At 42.2% G+C, this 19,928-nt stretch overlaps 1 protein-coding gene and 1 long non-coding RNA gene across 2 annotated transcripts in view; one reads left to right on the top strand and one right to left on the bottom strand.

Annotated features, from left to right (window-relative positions):
* Positions 1–2,809: 2,809 nt before the first annotated feature.
* Positions 2,810–11,821, bottom strand: LOC144594615 (uncharacterized). Its single transcript, XR_013547412.1, has 3 exons — positions 11,457–11,821; positions 9,588–9,682; positions 2,810–3,068 (listed from the first exon to the last, which is right to left on the bottom strand). It is a non-coding gene; the product is annotated as an uncharacterized LOC144594615 (long non-coding RNA).
* Positions 11,554–19,928, top strand: part of wdr1 (WD repeat domain 1) — a 70,896-nt gene continuing 62,521 nt past the window's right edge. Inside the window, exons 1-4 of the mRNA XM_078401367.1 lie at positions 11,554–11,886; positions 16,120–16,241; positions 16,330–16,420; positions 17,624–17,771. Coding sequence (XP_078257493.1) covers positions 11,871–11,886; positions 16,120–16,241; positions 16,330–16,420; positions 17,624–17,771 — 377 coding nt within the window. The 5' untranslated portion in view covers positions 11,554–11,870. The remainder of the gene's footprint in view (positions 11,887–16,119; positions 16,242–16,329; positions 16,421–17,623; positions 17,772–19,928) is intronic.

A 19,928-nucleotide genomic window follows, 5' to 3' on the forward strand; every position in this document is an offset into this window, starting at 1 on the left:
ATTAATCCGTCTTATTTTGAATGCTCCTCCCATTAAGGCACAAAGCTTTCAGGTTAGTTTTTCTTATCTCCCTTCTACCTTTTGCTTCTATCCTCCTTTTATGGCCTTCTGTCTCCTTGCATTGGGTCCCATCCCCTGGCCCTGTTAGTTTAAACGTAACCTTTCCTACACTCTCTTTCCTGTTAGCTGCACGTATACGCTTCCACGTTGTTGACTCCACCCCACTCCCACCCCCCCCCCCCCCCACACTATTTAATACCATGCATTAAGCTACCTAAATCATTTAGTTGACCTTGATCAAGTAATGGCAGGATTGCTATAAATATCGAAATGGATTAAGTTGGTGATAATGCTAACTGGAGTTACTCATTGGCAAATATCACCACTGCCTCCTTCAGGCTTCTAGTCACCTACAGGAGGACCAGAAGGCAGGAGGGGGTATGAAATTAAACGTCAAACGGCTGACCCCACAGAACATTGTGGAACTAAAAAAAGGGACTAGAGATTGGAGAACCATGAAGCCCCTCTTTGATTCCCCAATGCACTGGTGGGAAGCAACCAAAGAGAAAATCAAGAGGTTCTTTATCATCAAAGGTGTTTAGAAAGCAAAATAGGGTCAGAGGGAGTTGTGCCAAATTCAGACTTGCAGCAACTCATCCTTCTGCAGTCTTGAAGAAAGAAATGGGCGGCACGGTAGCGCAGCGGTAGAGTTGCTGCTTTACAGCGAATGCAGCGCCGGAGACTCAGGTTCGATCCTGACTACGGGTGCTGTACTGTAAGGAGTTTGTACGTTCCCCCCATGACCTGCGTGGGTTTTCTCCGAGATCTTCGGTTTCCTCCCACACTCCAAAAACGTACAGGTATGTAGGTTAATTGACCGGGTAAATGTATAAATTGTCCCTAGTGTCTATAGGATAGTGTTAATGTGCGGGGATCGCTGGGCGGTGCGGACTTGGTGGGCCGAAAAGGCCTGTTTCCGCGCTGTATCTGAAATATGAAAAATATGAAATGTGAGGGAGGAACTCCGAGAGAACACCAAGTTCACCACAGACCAACACAAGAACATTTTTCGATCCAGAGTCTGCTCCACGGAGCAGAATGAGACATGTTCACGCTTCTTCTTCCAAAAGGTTTTCAGGGAGAACTCTGTAATCTACAGCCTTAAGGAAGAAGACGGATCAGTAACAAGCTCATGGAAGGACATAGTATGGATCTGCAGATACTTTTATGCTGGTCTGTATGACAGAAAGGTCACAGACAACACAAATTCCCAGAAATGTCTGTACTCTATCACAAAGGTCATAGAGGACTGTAAATGGGAGAGTCTGGACCAACCACCGATCCTAGAAGAGCTGACAAATTCCATCCATTCCTGACTAAAATAAAACCAGAAAGTGATAGCTTACTGCCTGAATTGTACATGGCTATATGTGACTGGGTGGGCCTGCTGGAAGTGTACAATGCTATGCTTCTGGTTGGCAGCATGCCAGACTCCATGAGGAAGGACATATCACCTTCATCTACAAGCAGAAAGAGGAGAAGGATGACATCAGGAATTAGACATATTTCACTATGAAATGTAGACTATAAGATCCTGTCCAAGGCCATTGCCAACCGTGGGAATTCTGTTCTGCGACTGGTGATCACCCTGACCAAACCAGTGCAGTGCCAGCAGGTAAAACTCAGGCAGCCTTGTGATGCACAGGGATACCATCGTCTACATGCATAAAAGAGGGGTGGACTCCTGCATTGTCTGCTTGGACCAGGGAAAGGCCTTTGACACATCACAAATGTACATGATGAACAGGCTCTCTAAAATTGACCTTTGAGAGGGAATCAGGAACTGGATCCAACTATGTTACACAGATTTCTGTCATGCTATCCAAAACAATGGATGGAAAATGGATAGCTTCCCCATAAGGTCTGGAGTCAGGCAGGGTTTCCCACTCTCCCCTGTCTTGCTCGTGCACTGTGTAGAACACTTTACTGAAAGCATCTGGAGGGATGAGAGCATAACAGGGTGACATTGCAAGGCAGTGGGTGTGCTTATATCAAAGCCACCCTGCACATGGATGATGTTGCTGTCTTCAGCATGGCTCCATAGTTGGTCCACACATTGATCAGCATCTGCAACCAATTTGCACCAAGAACTCACCAATAAGCACCAAGACATCACTTAGTTGGTGATGAAAGGGCTCAGTCAAATTCTTCCTGTACCATCAGAACCTTACTCCTGATGCACACTGCCCTTAGGAAGCAGCTATGGAGAGGAGACGGTTGCCCACCACCTTACATTGTTTATCCTGAACAGCTCCAAAACAGAAGACTTTCTAATTTACAGGCTGTTCCCTGAGGCATATTTGGGGATGGCATCTGCTGCTGGAAGATCATCAAACAGACGAACACACACTTTTTGGTCTGCCTGAAACGTGTTGGCCCTACAACACCATTAAATGTCTTTTAAGGACTGTTAACAACTGGCCCATTCCAGACTGCAGGAGTACGTGCTGAGGGATTCACTGAAATTTGGTGCAGCCAACGCCAAGGCTCTGTGGGGCTGAACCACAGTTTAGGGTCCTTCCTCTGCTGCAATTTGAGGGGGCAGAGTCCAGTGGGAACTCCCTTTATCAAAGAGAATGGATAACACCCCATGGGGCCACATGAGCGGCAAGGGTATTTTGTTTAATGATATATGCAAACTCTACCGAGTATGACACTTTTGAATGTATAGTGCCATTCCGAAACAGTAGAAAATATCTAGTGTAAATATTTTCTAGTTTAGAAAATATCTGAAAGGTTTATGCACAATTTTTATTTTCTATATATTTTTTATTCTAAAATAAATGTTTGGGGGAAAAAAAGATTTTGCGAAACAATAAGTGCTGGAATAACTCAATGGGTCAGGCAGCATCTATGGACAGAATGGATAGGCAACATTTCCAGAAATCTATCTATTCCTTCCACATGAGCTGCCAGACCTGCTGGGTTACTCTAGCACTTTGTAATTTGCTCAAGATTCCAACATCTGCAGGTCCTTGTATCTCCAGAGTTAATTGATCAGACAGCATCTGTGGAGAGAATAAACAGAGTTAATGGTTCATGTGATGGCATTTCAACAGATCTGAAATGTTAACTCTGTTTCTCACTGTACAAGTGGTGCCTGCCCTGCTGAGTATTTTAAGCATTTTTGGTTTTTGTTTCAGCTTTCCAGCATTTGAAGCTTTTTTTTTGCTGGCCAATGCCTTTTGATTACTGCAGACTTCCTTTAAACAAATTATAGTTAAGCTTTTTTTTGACAAACTAGAACTGGTTAGCACGGGTATTATGAGCTGAATGTCCATTTGGATTCTATATGACTCTGACTCTATTACAGTATTTTTGCTCTTTTAGAATAGTACAAGGCCATTAGAAAGTGCAGCATATCAAACATTGAATTTACAAAAGATACGATTACATTGTAAGATAAAATAAGGCTTCATGAATTGGAGCAAAAGGTTAAGTTAAACGAGGGGAGTCAAACTCATTTTAGGTCACGGGCCGGAATGGGCAAAATGTGACTTCATGCGTGCCAGATCACTTGTGCACGCGCGAATGCATGCGCGTACTCCCACAGCGTTCGGTGCCTTCGTTTTTTCAACCTGCTCTCATGTGTCTCTGCTATAACTACAAAATGTTTCACTTTATGAATTTTGTTTCTTATGAAGAATATTGCCTAGCAAGCATTACTTTTATGATTGGTATTAGCTTACAGTCGTAGGCGACAAGAAAGTTGTGATGCGAGAGAGAAAAAACAATGCTCTTTTGGCTAAGATTGTTTCGAGAGCACCACCCTTTCCATTAATAAACCATTTGAAATCGAACTTTAGCAGACACAAATGTAAACCTAACGAAACAAATTGTAAATATAGGCTACACAACTGTACCTATTTTTTATTTGCCTGCTTCCAGCAATCAAACTCAGACAATGAACACAGTTCGCCTCTAAATTTTATTGAAGGGATCACATTTACAATAATAGAAGTCAGAAAATGAATGAATCACAATATTATGACACTCAATATTTCATAATTCATTTTGCTTACATGTCGCAGTGCATCAAACAGTGTCCCTCATATTTCACTTGCTGCTTCCAGACACCTGACATCTCTTGGCTTTAACCAGCCTGTCAACTCAGGTAGACACAAAATGCTGGAGTAACTCAGCGGGTCAGGCAGCATCTCTGGAGAGAGGGAATGGGTAATGTTTTGTGTAGAGACTCTTCTTCAGAAGAATCTGATGAAGGGTCTCGACCATTCCTTCTCCCCAGACATGTTGCCTGTCCCGCTGAGTTACTCCAGCTTTTTGTGTCTCTTTGGTTTAAACCAGCATCTGCAGTTTCTTCCTACAATCATCTCACACATTCATTGACGTCTGCAAAGTGCTGATGTCAGCTCATTGTGCTGATGGCGCAGTCGGACCCTGGTCTATAAAACCGCGCAGAGGTCACCGCGGCCGAGAGCTGGGATTCTCACCGCACTGGTCATCTGCAGTGCGGGCAGAATCTGCCACGATTTCATGGTGGCTCTGTAGACCCTCCCGGACACCGACCACAATAGACAATAGACAATAGGTGCAGGAGTAGGCCATTCAGCCCTTCGAGCCAGCACCGCCATTCAATGCGATCATGGCTGATCACTCTCAATCAGTACCCCGTTCCTGCCTTCTCCCCATACCCCCTCACTCTGCTATCCTTAAGAGCTCTATCCAGCTCTCTCTTGAAAGCATCCAACGAACTGGCCTCCACTGCCTTCTGAGGCAGAGAATTCCACACCTTCACCACTCTCTGACTGAAAAAGTTCTTCCTCATCTCCGTTCTAAATGGCCTACCCCTTATTCTTAAACTGTGGCCCCTTGTTCTGGACTCCCCCAACATTGGGAACATGTTTCCTGCCTCTAATGTGTCCAATCCCCTAATTATCTTATACGTTTCAATAAGATCCCCCCTCATCCTTCTAAATTCCAGTGTATACAAGCCTAATTGCTCCAGCCTTTCAACATACGACAGTCCCGCCATTCCGGGAATCAACCTAGTGAACCTACGCTGCACGCCCTCAATAGCAAGAATATCCTTCCTCAAATTTGGAGACCAAAACTGCACACAGTACTCCAGGTGCGGTCTCACCAGGGCCCGGTACAACTGTAGAAGGACCTCTTTGCTCCTATACTCAACTCCTCTTGTTACGAAGGCCAACATTCCATTGGCTTTCTTCACTGCCTGCTGTACCTGCATGCTTCCTTTCAGTGACTGATGCACTAGGACACCCAGATCTCGTTGAACATCCCCTTTTCCTAACTTGACACCATTCAGATAATAATCTGCCTTTCTATTCTTACTTCCAAAGTGAATAACCTCACACTTATCTACACGAGGTACAGAGAGGGGGTAGAGAGAGAGAGAGAGAGAAAGGGAGAGAAAGGGAGAGGCGGGAGGAAAGAAGAGGGAGAACGGGTGGGAGGGGAGAGTCAGAGAGGAGAGAGAGGGGGAGGAGGGAGTGGGGATAAGGGGGTTCAGAGGAGGGGGAGAGGAGAGTAAGGAGGGGAGAGTCAGAGTGGAGAGAGGTTTACTGTATGATAGCAATAATATCAAGCAGTCTAGAAAGTCTAACAGCTCTGAGCATGCTGGATTACAGGTTTCACTATATCTTGTAGGACATTACCCAGATTCCTTGGACCACAAATCTGTAACCTCCATGCAATGCTTCCATGCAGCACCAAAACTAAGATGGAATATTATACCACAGCTGCTGGTAATAATCATTGGGTGCCCTTTTTCATAACCAGCCCAAAAAGTGGTTGCTACTTGCCATTGACACCAATTTCACAGAATCAAACAGCACAAATGTGTTCAGTTCAATGTTTCCCTGCAAACACTTGAACATATGTTCCTGGTGGTGCAGATCACAGACAGTCTGACCTGGTCCCTAAACACTGCATGTCTAGTCAAGAAAGCCCAGCAGCGTTTGCACTTTCTGCGCTGGATGAGAAGAGCACACCTCCCCCATCCCATCCTCACCACTTTCGACAGAGGCACCATAGAGAGCATACTGACCAGCTGCATCTCTGTCTGGTTTGAGAACTGCAAAGCCTCAGACTGGAAGTCCGTGCAGAGAGTGGTGAGCACGGCTGAGAAAATCATCGGGACTTCACTTCCTTCCATCCAGGACATTGCACACAAACGCTGCTTGACAAAGGCCAAAAACATTATTAAAGACCCCACCCATCTCCATCATGGACTGTTCACCCTGCTGCCCTCTGGTAAAAGGTACTGCAGCATACGGAGCAGAACAGCCAGGTTCAGCAATAGCTTCTTCCCCCGAGCCATCAGACTTTTGAATTCCCAATAATCCGCCGCCATTATTTTTATGTGCGAGTTACTTATTTATTTTTTTAATTATTTTATTATTCGGTGTTATATTGTGAGCCAGATGCAATGGAATTTTGTTCAAATATGCACTCGTCTGGTGTATAGTTTTGAATGACAATAAAGTTATATTCATTCATTCATTCATATGTATCAGGAAAAGGTAGAGTGGGCCCCTCAATCCAGCCCCACCATTTAATAAGTTCATTGATCTGATTGTAACCTCAACTTTGCTTTCCTGTCCATCCCCTTACTGATTAAGTATCTATTTACCGGCTTTAAAAAATATTCCAAGACACTGATTCCCCCACCCTGTGAGGAAGAGAGTTGCAAAGAATCACAATACTCTATGAGATAAACAGCAATATTGTTGATCACGTTCCTGTACTGCTTTTATTGTATCATTAAAAACATGGGAGGAAATGTATATGGCTCTGAGTTGCTCAGGAAACATGACCGATTGTTAAGACAAACAGGTATGTTTTGAAAAGGGGCATAAGAAAGATGTACATCAGCATAATAATCATCATAATCATAATTTATTAGCCAAGTATGTTTTGCAACACACGAGGAATTTCATTTGCCGTACAATCATTAAAAAGCAACAGAACACACAAAATATATTTTAACGTGAACATCCATCACAGTGACTCCTCTGCATTCCTCACTGTGACGGAAAATAATAATAATAATAATAATATATTTATTTTATATAGCGCCTTAACACATGCACAAAGCGCTTTACAAATACAATTAACATAGAAACAAACAGACAAACAGACAAACTATCCTGACGGAAAAGCGGCGAATAATCAACGCCAGCGTCCTCTCACGTCAGGGTCCGGCAGTAGACATTAAAGAACACAAGACACACAGATACAATTTTTTACACAAAACAAAGGTGAAAAAAAGTTAAATCTCTGCCTTCTTTGTCCTCCAGCGGTCGGGGGCCTCTAACCTTCCGTTGATGGGACGATCTTACTCCCGTTGCCGGCGGCGGGCCTTCCTTGTTGGGGCGGTCAAGCTACTGCATCGGGGGGGATCTCAGCTCCCCCTGCGTCGGACGATCTACCCCGTGTCGGGCTAGTTGAACAGCGTGCGGCTTTTGGAGCTTCCCGACATCGGTCTTAACCTGAGACTGCGAGCTCCTTGATGTTAAAGTCCACAGGCCGCGGTTGGAGCATCGATCCCAGGCAATGAATCGGCTCCGATTAATAAGTCCACGCCCCACGGTGAGGCTCAAAGTCAGTCCCAAGCAAGGCCTCCAGCTCCACGATGTAAGGCCACAGAGTGACCAGAGATACGATCCGGAAAACAATTGCATCTCCAGCAAGGTAAGAGATTGAAAAAAAGTTTCCCCCGACCCCCCCCCACATAAAACAAATCAGAGAACATTAACACATACTTATTCAACACACCATAAATAACAGAAAAAAGACGAAAAGGACAGACAGACTGCAGGTGAGGCTGCCATCAAAGCGCCACCCGGTCGGTACATGTTTAGAGAAGAGGCATATGATCTGAAGGCTTCCCCACCAAAGATGGAGCTATAGGTGGTGGGTAAAAATAATGTTTTAAAACATAGAACAGTATAGCACAGGAGCGAGCCCTTCGATCAACAATTTTTTTTGCCGAACATGATGTTAAACTGATCTCATCTGCCAATATTCCATATCTAAAAGTCTCTTAAATGCCACTATTGTACCTGCCTATATCATCACCCTTGGCAATGCCTACCAGGCCCTACACCTCTCTGTGGAAAACATCTGCCCTGTTTAGTTTATGGTGACGTGTACTGAGATAAAGTGAAAAACCTTTGTTGCATGGTCACCAGTTAGCGGAAAAACTATAAATGATTACATGAAGTGTAAATTGAGTCAATGGAAGGGAGGTTTGTTCGTGTGATGGTATGATGTCCATAATTCTCTACAATATCTCACAGGGATATTGGATGAAATTGGATGGCCCCAAACCATGCATCCTGATAAGCACATCTGTAGAGATTGGTGAGAGTTGTTTGGGACATGCCAAACTTCCAAAGGATTCTAAGGAAGTAGAGGCATTGGTGTGCTTTCTTGACCATTTCTTCGATATGCATGGTCCAGGACCTGTGTGGACCAAAGGGCCTGTTTTCGTACAATATCTCTAAACTAAACTAAAGTACCTGTGCATTGTGAAGCCAAAGAAAGGAAAAGATGTGGAAAGGGACAGGGTGAGGGGGACCCACAAGGTTATAATCATTTCGAAGGATCCGGACCCGAAACGTCACCTATCCATGTTCTTCAGAGATCCTAACTGATCGACTCAGTTACTCCAGCACTTCGTGTTTAAAAAAAAAAACAGCCTCTGCAGTTCCTTGTGTCTCCAAAACACAATGGATGATGGGTGATTCTGTGACTGGCCGATTGTTATCAGCTGAGGCTCAGTACTCAACACCCTGCTCTTTGTTGTATATATTGATTTTTAAACTTGCATGCACGCAGCATGATAAAGAAATTTGCAGATAAAATAATCGACCATGTGATTGAGAACAAGAAGGAAAGCTATACTGTAGACACAAAATGCTGGAGCAACTCAGCTGGACAGGCAACATCTCTGGAGAGACATTTCGGGTTGAGACCCTTCTTTAGTCACAGGAAAGGGAAAGGAAAGATATAGATGATGATGTAGAGAGATATAGAACAAAAATGAATGAAAGCTATGCAAAAAAAGTAACAATGATAAAGGAAACAGGCCTTTTTTAGCTGTTTGCTCGGTGAGAACGAAGAGCTGATGGAACTTGGGTGGAGGAAGGGATGAAGAGAGAGGGAATGCAGGGGTTACTTGAAGTTAGAGAAATCAATATTCATACTCCTGGATTGTAAGCTGCCCAAGCAAAATATGAGATGTTGTTCCTCCAATTTGCATTTAGCCTCACTCTGACAATGGAGGAGGCCTAGGACAGAAAGGTCAGTGTGGGAATGGGAAATGGAATTAAAGTGTTTAGCACAGATGCTCCCTGCCTTACGATGCTTCGATTTCCGATATTTTGATTTCGCGATGGTGCAAACGGTAGCGACCCGTAGCGAGCCACAGCTCGCTTTCGGCCATGTGATCACGTGTATTCAATGCACTTCGACTTACGATATTTTCGGTTTCCGATGGGTTTCTCGGAATGTAACCCCATCGTAAGTTGAGGAGCACCTACCAGGAGATCAGGTAGATCCAGACGGATTGAGCAAAGGTGTTCAACGAAACAATCGCCCAGTCTACGTTCGGTCTCGCCGATGTACGAGTCCACATCTTGAACAACAGATACAGTAGATAAGGTTAGAGGAGGTGCAGGTGAACCTCTGCCTAACCTAAAAGGACCGTCGGGATCCCTGGACAGAGTCAAGGGAGGAGGTATAGGGACAACTGTTGCATCTCCTGCAGTTGCAGGAGAAGTTACCTGGGGAGGGGGTGATTTGGGTGGGAAGGGATGAGTTAGTCATCCCTTCATTCATTGCATGAAAAGCTCAAGAATAATAGTTTAAATTGAAATAATTACAAGAGAGTTCAGCAAGCGTGCAATCCTTGCTCGATTAAAAAAAATACATTTGTCCAGAACAGGTTGGCAGTTAACTCCACATATAAAAATGATTCATATCTGGAAAATAAACATCTTTCAAGGAAAAGGATGATTTCTTTGCTGTCTTCCTTGTTAAAGGTTAAGAATGATAACCTCAAGATCTTTGAACATGCTTCATCTGTTGTTGACTACTCCTTTAGCTTTCTGACCTCTTCAAAAGCCTGAAGTTATTTTTCCACTTTCCTTACTGCATATCATAGATATATTTAACAGGAATAGAGAAGATTAAAATCAAATTACTAATCTTGTATTAAAAAAAAATCTCATCTGTACCTGAACCCTCTAGTATTCTTTCAAAATGTACGAACTGAAAACTAAATTATGTCATGGGTGATAGAAGATCAACATTTACATTTGTGAGGGAAGGAACTGCAGGTGCTGGTTTACACCGAAGATAAACACAAAATGCTGGAGTAACACAGCGGGTCAGGCAGCATCTCGAGAGAAAAGGAATAGGTACCATTTTGGGTCAAGATCCTTCTTCAGAAGAATCAGGGCAAGAGGGAAACTCGATGTATGAAAAGGTACAGAACAGATTAGAGGCAGCACCGTTGGCCAAAGAGTTCACTATGGTCTATTGTTGGCTGTGGAGGAGGAGATTACGAGGGGATATGAACAGTAAAATTAGTTGGACGACTAGGGTGGAGGAAGGACAGAGAGGGAATTCATACTACTGAGTTGTAGCTGCCCAAGCGAAATACGAGGTGCTGTTCCTCTAACTTGTGTGAATTCACTCCGACGGTGGAGGAGACTAGGGCAGAAAGGTCACTATGGGAATGGTAAAGGGGAGTTAAAATGTTTGATAACCAGGAGATCGCGAAGGCCAAGGCGGACTGAGCTAAGTGAAACGATCATCCAGTCTGCGCTTGATCTCGCCGATACATAGGAGTCCATACCTATAACAGCAGATACGGTAGATGAGGTTGGAGGAGGTGCAAGTGATCTTCTGCCTCACCTGAAAGGAATGTCAGTGTCCTTGGATGGAGTCAAGGTAGGATGTGTCGGGACAGGTGTTGCATATTGTTTAAAATACTCAGCCTGTTTTTAAATTCCTTTTTGTCTCTTTGTGCCTGAAAATCTTGTTCTGCATTCCAATACGCAGAATCATATGTACCTTGAACTGTGGGATACAGTGTACCCCACAGTTTCTTTGCAATCCTTGGCCCTAACTTCTGGCAATGTCTCTGCTATCTCATTACCCATCTCCTTTAGTTCCAAGAAAATGCTGTCAGCATTTTCTACCAACCTTAATGTTGCCTTTTTTTCGAATAAGTACTCACAGGAAGAGCGACTTCGCGTAATTTACTGCGCTAAGTTAGCAATCGTGTCCCCCACCGCTTTGAAGCCACTTGCAGAAGTTCTTCCATATAAGGCAAGGAAGAACCTGCAGGGAGACAAGGGTGCAGCAGCCGCGCCCCCCCCAATGCAAACCTGCAATCCACGTACCAGTGCAACACACCTTGAGCCGACGTGCATTGCCAGCGCGGAGCACGGCACCCACCTGACTCGGGTGCGTGCTGACGTCAGCGCTCGCACGATGGAGGCGGAGGTTGGCGGAGGGGCTGAGTCGCCTCACAGCCGCGGCGCATCGAGCAGCTTTGACTATATATGGTCAAAGCGACGAGGGAGCAGCCGAGGAGCCTGTTTCCGGGTTGGGTTTTTTTTTGGCGTGTATTCGCCCTCACTCTGTGAACCCGCGGCGACAGGAGGGCCAGGCAAACGGAACGGAGGAAGAGAGAGAGAGGCGGCGAGCGGCTGTGTGGAGCGACCGTTGCTCGTTGAACGAGCGCGTCGGCGGCGACTCGCGCTCTTCATCCCTACCGCTGAGTAACGGCCCGGCGCGCGCCAGATCTCGCGGCGATGCCTCACGAGCTGAGTGAGTGTTGCCCGGGCGGGGGAGCAGGGAGGGTGGCCGAGCAAATGGAGCAGAGAATGCCTTCGGAGCAAAGGTTGCAGCTAACGCTGGCCAGCCCCAGCCCTGCTAAAGACTCGACAGTACGAGATGTGCAAAGATTTTTTATTTTAATTTTTTTAAAGGAGCCTCGCCCTTATTTCCCTTCGGGGTTTGGTTCCCTTTTCTCATCCCTCTCTTCCGCCTCAATCAAACTGGTTCAAACTTGACAATTGCATTCTTGTCATTGCGCTGCGATGCTGCCAATTCTGAAGTAATCCTTCAATTGAGCATTATTTTATTTTAAGGGGAATTGGTCAGCGAATTCGGAGATCCGCATATTTGCAATATCGGAGTTAACAAGTGTCCTTCCCTTTTTTGAACATTTGTGTTATTTTTGCAAACTCGAGAAGGACATGTCTTACGAGAATAGTTGCATATTTAAAATTATTCATTCGAATAATTTGAGAATATTTCCTATACGAGCTCGCGAGTGTTTAAACAAAAAAAACTTCGATATTGTGCTTGCATTAGAACCACTTAGTCATGGAGACATACAGTAGAAACTGGCCCTTCGGCCCAACTTGTCCATTTCGCCCAAGATGTCCGGTCTAAACTAGTCAAATTCGGCCCATATCCTTCCAAACCCTTCACGTACATGGATGTACCTGTCCAAATGCATTTTAAAATGTTATTGTACCTGCTTCAACTGCTTTCTCTCGCAGCTCGGGTTTTGGTGTATATATCAAGTACATTGAATTTTGAAGCAATAATATATTTATTTTTATAAATATATAAAAGGGTCCTGATAGTTCTAATGTCACACCCCAATACTGCTTTAAACTGCTGAGTTGTGTTTCCATTCATTAGAGGAGTTAAATTGTGTAATGTTGCTGAGGTCCTTTTGGATTATCTTTTGACAGTATTCTATGTCTCAAATATCACTCGATAGTAGGCTGAATACGTAACTTCCTATATGTTTAAATACTTTATATGCCATGAAATGTTACACATATATATGAAACTTAGGGAGGTTTAATTTAAGTACCCATTGAGTACTGAATTTTTCGTGGATGTAACTAGTAGAGTGGATAAGGGAGAACCAGTCGATGTGTTATATCTGGACTTTCAGAAGGCCTACGACAAGGTCCCACATAGGAGATTGGTGTACAAACTTAAAGCACACGGTATTGAGGGTTCAGTGTTGAGGTGGATAGAAAATTGGTTGGCGGACAGGAAGCAAAGAGTAGGAATAAATGGGTCCTTTTCGGAATGGCAGGCAGTGACTAGTGGGGTACCGCAAGGATCAGTGCTGGGACCCCAATTATTTACAGTGTATATTAATGATTTGGACGAGGGAATTGAATGCAACATCTCTAAGTTTGTGGATGACACGAAGCTGGGTGGCAGTGTTAGCTGCGAGGAGGATGCTAGGAGGCTGCAGAGTGACTTGGATAGATTAGGCGAGTGGGCAAATGCATGGCAGATGCAATATAATGTGGATAAATGTGAGGTTATCCACTTTGGCGGCAAGAACAGGAAAGCAGAGTATTACCTGAATGGTGACCGATTGGGAGAAGGGGAGATGCAACGTGACCTGGGTGTCATGGTGCACCAGTCATTGAAAGCAAGCGTGCAGGTGCAGCAGGCAGTGAAGAAAGCGAATGGTATGTTGGCATTCATAGCAAGAGGATTTGAGTTTAGGAGCAGGGAGGTTCTGCTGCAGTTGTACAGGGCCTTGGTGAGACCGCACCTGGAGTATTGTGTGCAGTTTTGGTCTCCTAACCTGAGGAAAGACGTTCTTGCCTTAGAGGGAGTACAGAGAAGGTTCACCAGATTGATCCCTGGGATGGCGGGACTTTCATATGAGGATAGACTGGGCTTGTACTCGCTGGAATTTAGAAGACTGAGGGGGGATCTTATAGAAACACATAAAATTCTTAAGGGGTTGGAGAGGCTAGATGCGGGAAGATTGTTCCCGATGTTGGGGGAGTCCAGAACCAGGGATCACAGCTTAAGGATAAGGGGGAAGTCTTTTAGGACCGAGATGAGAAAACATTTCTTCACACAGAGAGTGGTGAGTCTGTGGAATTTTCTGCCACAGAAGGAAGTTGAGGCCAGTTCATTGGCTATATTTAAGAGGGAGTTAGATGTGGCCCTTTTTGCTAAAGGGATCAGGGGGTATGGAGAGAAGGCAGGTACAGGCTACTGAGCTGGATGATCAGCCATGATCATATTGAATGGCGGTGCAGGCTCAAAGGGCCGAATGGCCTACTCCTGCACCTATTTTCTATGTTACATTGCATTTTTTTTGCATTGAACATTAATTTTAAAGTAAACTGGTATTTCCTGGTCATGAGTAATAAACAAAAAAGTACAACAGTGCCTTGTATATATCTGTATTTTACAAATGCTCTGCAGAAATGCTAAGTTTAGTCATTGCTCATGGATCAATAATCAAAAAATATCTTTCGCAAAATGAGATCTGACTAAACATTGCAATTCACATTCCTATCCAATTACTGACCTTATCTGATAACTGCTGCACATTTCTGGGATATCAAACAGCTGTTTTAAGTAAAGGTGTCACTGCAATAGTATATTGGAGTGATGTCAGTGGGAAGGTGGAGGAATGATGTGATGGCATGTTTTTTGAACTCTTTAACTAATTCCCCTTTATAACAGCAATAATGATGAGCTAGTGATCAAGCTTCCAATGTGTATTTTGAAAGTTGAAAGGTTTGATCCAAATGTCGTAGTTGGAAGGAATTGCATGTTCATCCACAAAAGATGTTTGAGTCTACATATTCTGTAAGCTCATGGATTGGATTTCACTTAACTCTTGAAAATAAAGATCTGTATTTATGTAGAGAGCATAACCTTGACACTGCAGCAAGCTCCATAATCAATTAACTGCTTTTAAATTATATTCATTGGTATAATAGATGAAAGCTTACAAATTCTTAGATACCACACACTGAAGAAAACAAACATTTGTTTGTTTTAAGTTTAGTATAGAAATACAGCATGGAAACAGGCCCTTTGGCTTGCACCGTCCACACTGACCACCAATCACTCTAGTTCCATACTTTCTTATCCACTCTACTTATTAGAGGTGATTTTACAGAGGCCAATTTCCAGAGGTCGCACGCCTTTAGAAAGTGGGAGAAACGGGAGCACCCAGAGGAAACCTACTTGGTCACAGGGAGAACTTGCAGGCTCCACAGAGACAGCAGCTGAGGTCAGACTCTAGCCCGGGTCAGTGGCAACATTTCTGCCAGCTGCACCACTGTGCTAAAAGAGGAATGAATGTTGATTGAGACCATTTTTGAATGGTGCCTACAAAGACATATTTGACTTTGTTTTAACTGCCCGATGGAAAGATGGCTCCTCAAGGAATGCAGTGCACATATTATTGTACATGAATTATGCCGTAAGTACTGTGCTTGCATTTCTTGAATGGACCTGAACTCAAAGCACTTGTTGCTGAGGAGGTTCATTATTTGATTTTGAGAGTAAACTAAGGAAATCGGCCATAACAAGTTAAGACCTGAGCTTGCATAACACAAGAACTTTTACCCAAATCAATAATGAATGACGGAATCTGTTTGTGCAACAACCTTGTATTGTTGGTGGTGTAATTGTTCACAGAATGAGGCGCGTATAAATAAATAAATAAAATTCTAGAGTTTTGTAAAAAAAACCCTTCAGAGTTGGCTGAGAAGGAATGTTTCCGAGGCTCTCGGACAATTATTTTCACAACGAGAATGGTGAAATAAATTGGGTCTTTGTATGGTATATTTGAAGGATGTTGCTTGTTACAATATTGCTGCCCCTATTGTTCCTGTATAATTTACTTCATTACGTGCTCAGAATTTTTGATATTTCAAATTGAGCTGAATTTGATAACTAAATAGCAGCAAGAAATATGTATCTTAGTATTGAATTTTTTAAATGGGCTCTCTCATTGTCCAGGGAACTTGTGTGCCTTAGTCATTAGAGCCATTAAGATACTTAGCTTGGACTAACTAATGTCAATATTTTTATTTTTCTCATTTGAAGGTGACCTTGATGTGCGACTGAAAATATCATAGCTTCTCAATGTTTGTCAAATTTATAATCTAATGGAACCATGACATTTCATATCTTGTAAAGTGCTGAATTACGTTGCAGTTTAATTTTCATTCTCGCTTTAATCTCTTTCTTGCTTTTCAACAGGCAAAGTGTTTGCATGCCTCCCTCAAGCGGAAAGGGGTGTTTCAAAAGTCATTGGAGGTGATCCCAAAGGAATCAACTTTCTTTACACCAATAACAAAAGTGTCATCATAAGAAACATTGATGTAATGCATATTTTATTTTACTAACTTTAATTTGAATACATTTTTAAAAAATGGAACATTTGTTTTTAAAAGCCTTTTCTCTTTTCAGAATCCAGGGATTGCAGATATATACACCGAGCATGCTCGTCAGGTTCAGGTTGCCCAATATGCACCCAGTGGATTTTACATTGCTTCGGGAGGTATGTGAATTATATTTTTGTCCCTTATCATTGCTTAACTATTTGTTTTGTTATTGTGTTTCAAGTGTTTGTCACTTTAAATAAGCACAACTTGTAATGAATAGTATTTTTAATACTGAAATTGGGCTTTGAAGAAAATTCATAGCACAAGAATATATTGCTCATCTGCTCTTTTACCTTTCCCTGATAAACGTTTCATTGTCCAGTTTACAATATTTTATTCCATATGAAATGCTTCTGTTTAGAGACACTTGGAAGAGTTGAGAGAGTGGTGGAGTTAAATAAAAAAAATAAAAAAGGTTATTAAAAACACATGAATCTGATTAATTGAGATAATATAGCTGTAATTTTCTTACCTAAGCTTGCTTTTTAAATATATGCACACACCTCTCTAACATCCAGTGCATTCCTGACATACATGCTGGCTGAAATGCACGGTTCCAAAGTCTATAATGTGCTGCTTGATGTTCTTCACTGTGTACCCACTAGCAAGGCATTACTGCTTTCTGGATTGTTATTCGTAGAAGCACAGTTTGAAAGTCTGATACAATTGTATCACCTTTTTATTGATACTGAATAAGTTGCTTATGGTATCAAAAATGTAGATTTCCTTGGGTGCATGTAGCAAAGTATAACACTAACTTAAGTTCCCCATCTGCCTTCTCTGCCAAGATTTAGACAGCAGTTTAAAAGCTGACTTGCTGGAAATTGACCACTCCTGCTTTTCACTACTATTACGTGCTCTTGAACGACTTGGATTCCTCTCTAACTACCTTTTCTTGTGCGTTTTTTTTTCTCCCAAATATTATTAATTTTCACAACTTGCTATATTTAACCCAGTTCTCTTTTAGTTTCTACTTATTTTTTGTTCTATTGCCTTTCTTTTATCTGGGGAATGTTTGCTTTAATTTCCTTTGTGGATTTTCACAGCCTGCCTCTGAGCTATCTCTTTTAAAGGTCATTCATTGCTACATTCACGTTTTGTTCAACAAAATTTGACTCTACTTTATCCTTTCTAGATATTTTTCTCATCTATTGAGTTATTCTAGTAATCTGAACTTCCAGTTAAATTGTAATTTAAATTTTTTTCCTTGCCTCTTTACAATGTTACTCCAAACATTTTTGTGATTTGCTGCTCCTAGAATTAATTTGATACTTTTTCTCTGCCTAAATTTAGGAATTTTGTTTTTTGTATTATGGCAGATATTTCTGGCAAGATTCGAATTTGGGATACTACCCAAAAGGAACATGGACTCAAATTTGAATACCAACCCTTTTGTGGAACAGTCAAAGATATTTGTTGGTCTGCTGATAACGAAAAGATTGCAGTTGCTGGAGAAGGCAAAGAAAAGTAAGTTTCAAGAACAGGCTATATTCTTGGTGATGCATATAAAACTGTATAACTACAAATTTACGCTGCTTTAGTGACAATAGGATGTATCAAATAAATGTTAAAAATAAAAATAAATATGTAACTTGATGGCTGAATAACTGTAACTGAATAATAAATAATGTTATTGATTTGTTACATTCCCACTAACCATCTGGCAATTGTATTTTAACTTCATGTAGATCTTGGGGGAATAGAATGCGCAAAGTTTTTAAGATTCTTAGCTAGTTTATATTCAACATAAATTTCAAGCAGAAATTGAAAATCTATTGCATTGGGCATGATTACCTTATTTCTGTGTTAAAGTACAATGTCTGTTTACATTTCTCACCGTTGGATGATCATAATAACATTGTTGTACAATCAAAGAAGGAAGAATGGCTTGTGATAACTTAATGGAAACCCTTTTTGAAAGATTTTCCCGAAGTAGATAATTTGATATTGAACATGGAAGATGGATCAAGATGCTAACTGAAAGTAGCAGCATTTGAAGAGACCCGAGTAGGATCAGACCAGAAACATGAAAGGGTCAATAGAAAGCATTGCAAAATATGAATTGGAAGCAGTTCAAGGTTATCTGGAGGAAGGCATAATTCAGGAATCCTGAGTTTAGTCAGAGGGTAGTTGGCTAATTCTTGATAAGGAAGGGCATAAAGCAGATTTGAGCTTGGATGAAATCAATCCTCAAAAAATTCCAGAAGGTTAGTCAAGCATGATTTCCCCTTCGTAAATCCATGCTGACTTGGAACGATCCTGTTACTGCTATCCAAATGCTCTGCAATTTCGTCTTTTATAATTGACTCCAGCATCTTCCCCACCACTGATGTCAGACTAACTGGTCTATAATTTCCTGTTCTCTCTCTCCCTCCTTTCTTTAAAAAGTGGGATAACATTAGCTACCCTCCAATCCACAGGAACTGATCTTAAATCTGTAGGACATTGGAAAATGATCACCAATACGTCCACAATTTCTAGAGCCACCTCCTTAAGTCCCCTGGGATGCAGACCATCAGGCCCTGGGGATTTATCAGCCTTCAGTCCCATCAGTCTACCCAACACCATTTCTTGCCTTTACTTCACGCAGAAGTAAATGTGTTAGATTTTCTAGTCCCTGTACAGATTCAAATAACGTGTAACCAAAACTAGAAATTAGATATTCCATGGTACTTGCTTTTATGGAAAATAAAAAGTTTGGATTGCCTTGATAATCAAGATGTCCCAAAAATGTATGTATAATCAGTTTTGTGGTGCTAATGAAAAGTCGGCACAGGTCCCCTGGTACCCGGATGCAATTATAGTTGGGAGTAAAGAAGGCCCAAAGAGCATCTTTTAAAAGTGGGACAGTAAAGATTTAATAAGATTTAAATGCTTAAAGCAGCTAATGTTTAAAAAGATGTATTGTGACTAAAGACCTAAATTGAGAGGTGGCTATGATAATAATGGCTGTGTTGCTTTTGATCTGTTGGAGGCCATCATAGATTTGAAGATTTGTCATTTGGAAAATGGAAAACTGAGAACAATGGCACATTTAACTGAATTATCAAGATTGGAAGTGCTGGATGCCCTTAAAGTTGTGATAACTGAGCATTTGAAATATTAGTATACTTGGGCAGAATTTACTAGTTTTATGCAAAAGAAGGCGGCATCTGAAATATGACGAGCTTGTTTATTTGAGAGTATAACTGGCAGGGTGCATGAGGTTGCTGGGAACCAATGAATGTTTTCACAATAGACAATAGGTGCAGGAGGAGGCCATTCGGCCCTTCGAGCCAGCACCGCCATTCAATGTGATCATGGCTGATCATTCTCAATCAGTACACCGTTCCTGCCTTCTCCCCATACCCCCTGACTCCGCTATCCTTAAGAGCTCTATCTAGCTCTCTCTTGAATGCATTCAGAGAATTGGCCTCCACTGCCTTCTGAGGTATTTTAGGTGTGATATGTTGAGATGTTAAGGTTCGATGCATTGGGAGTGATGTGTAAGCATTGGTTATGCTGACTACGGAGGAGGGAACAACGAAAGATATATTTTGAATGAAAAAAAGTTGCTAAACATGTTTAAATCTTGGGTGTTTGAGAGAGATTAAGGACAACGTACCTCAGCATACCAAGTTTCAT

The sequence above is a fragment of the Rhinoraja longicauda genome, chromosome 1, assembly GCF_053455715.1.
Source record: "Rhinoraja longicauda isolate Sanriku21f chromosome 1, sRhiLon1.1, whole genome shotgun sequence".
Taxonomy (NCBI): Eukaryota; Metazoa; Chordata; class Chondrichthyes; order Rajiformes; family Arhynchobatidae; genus Rhinoraja; species Rhinoraja longicauda.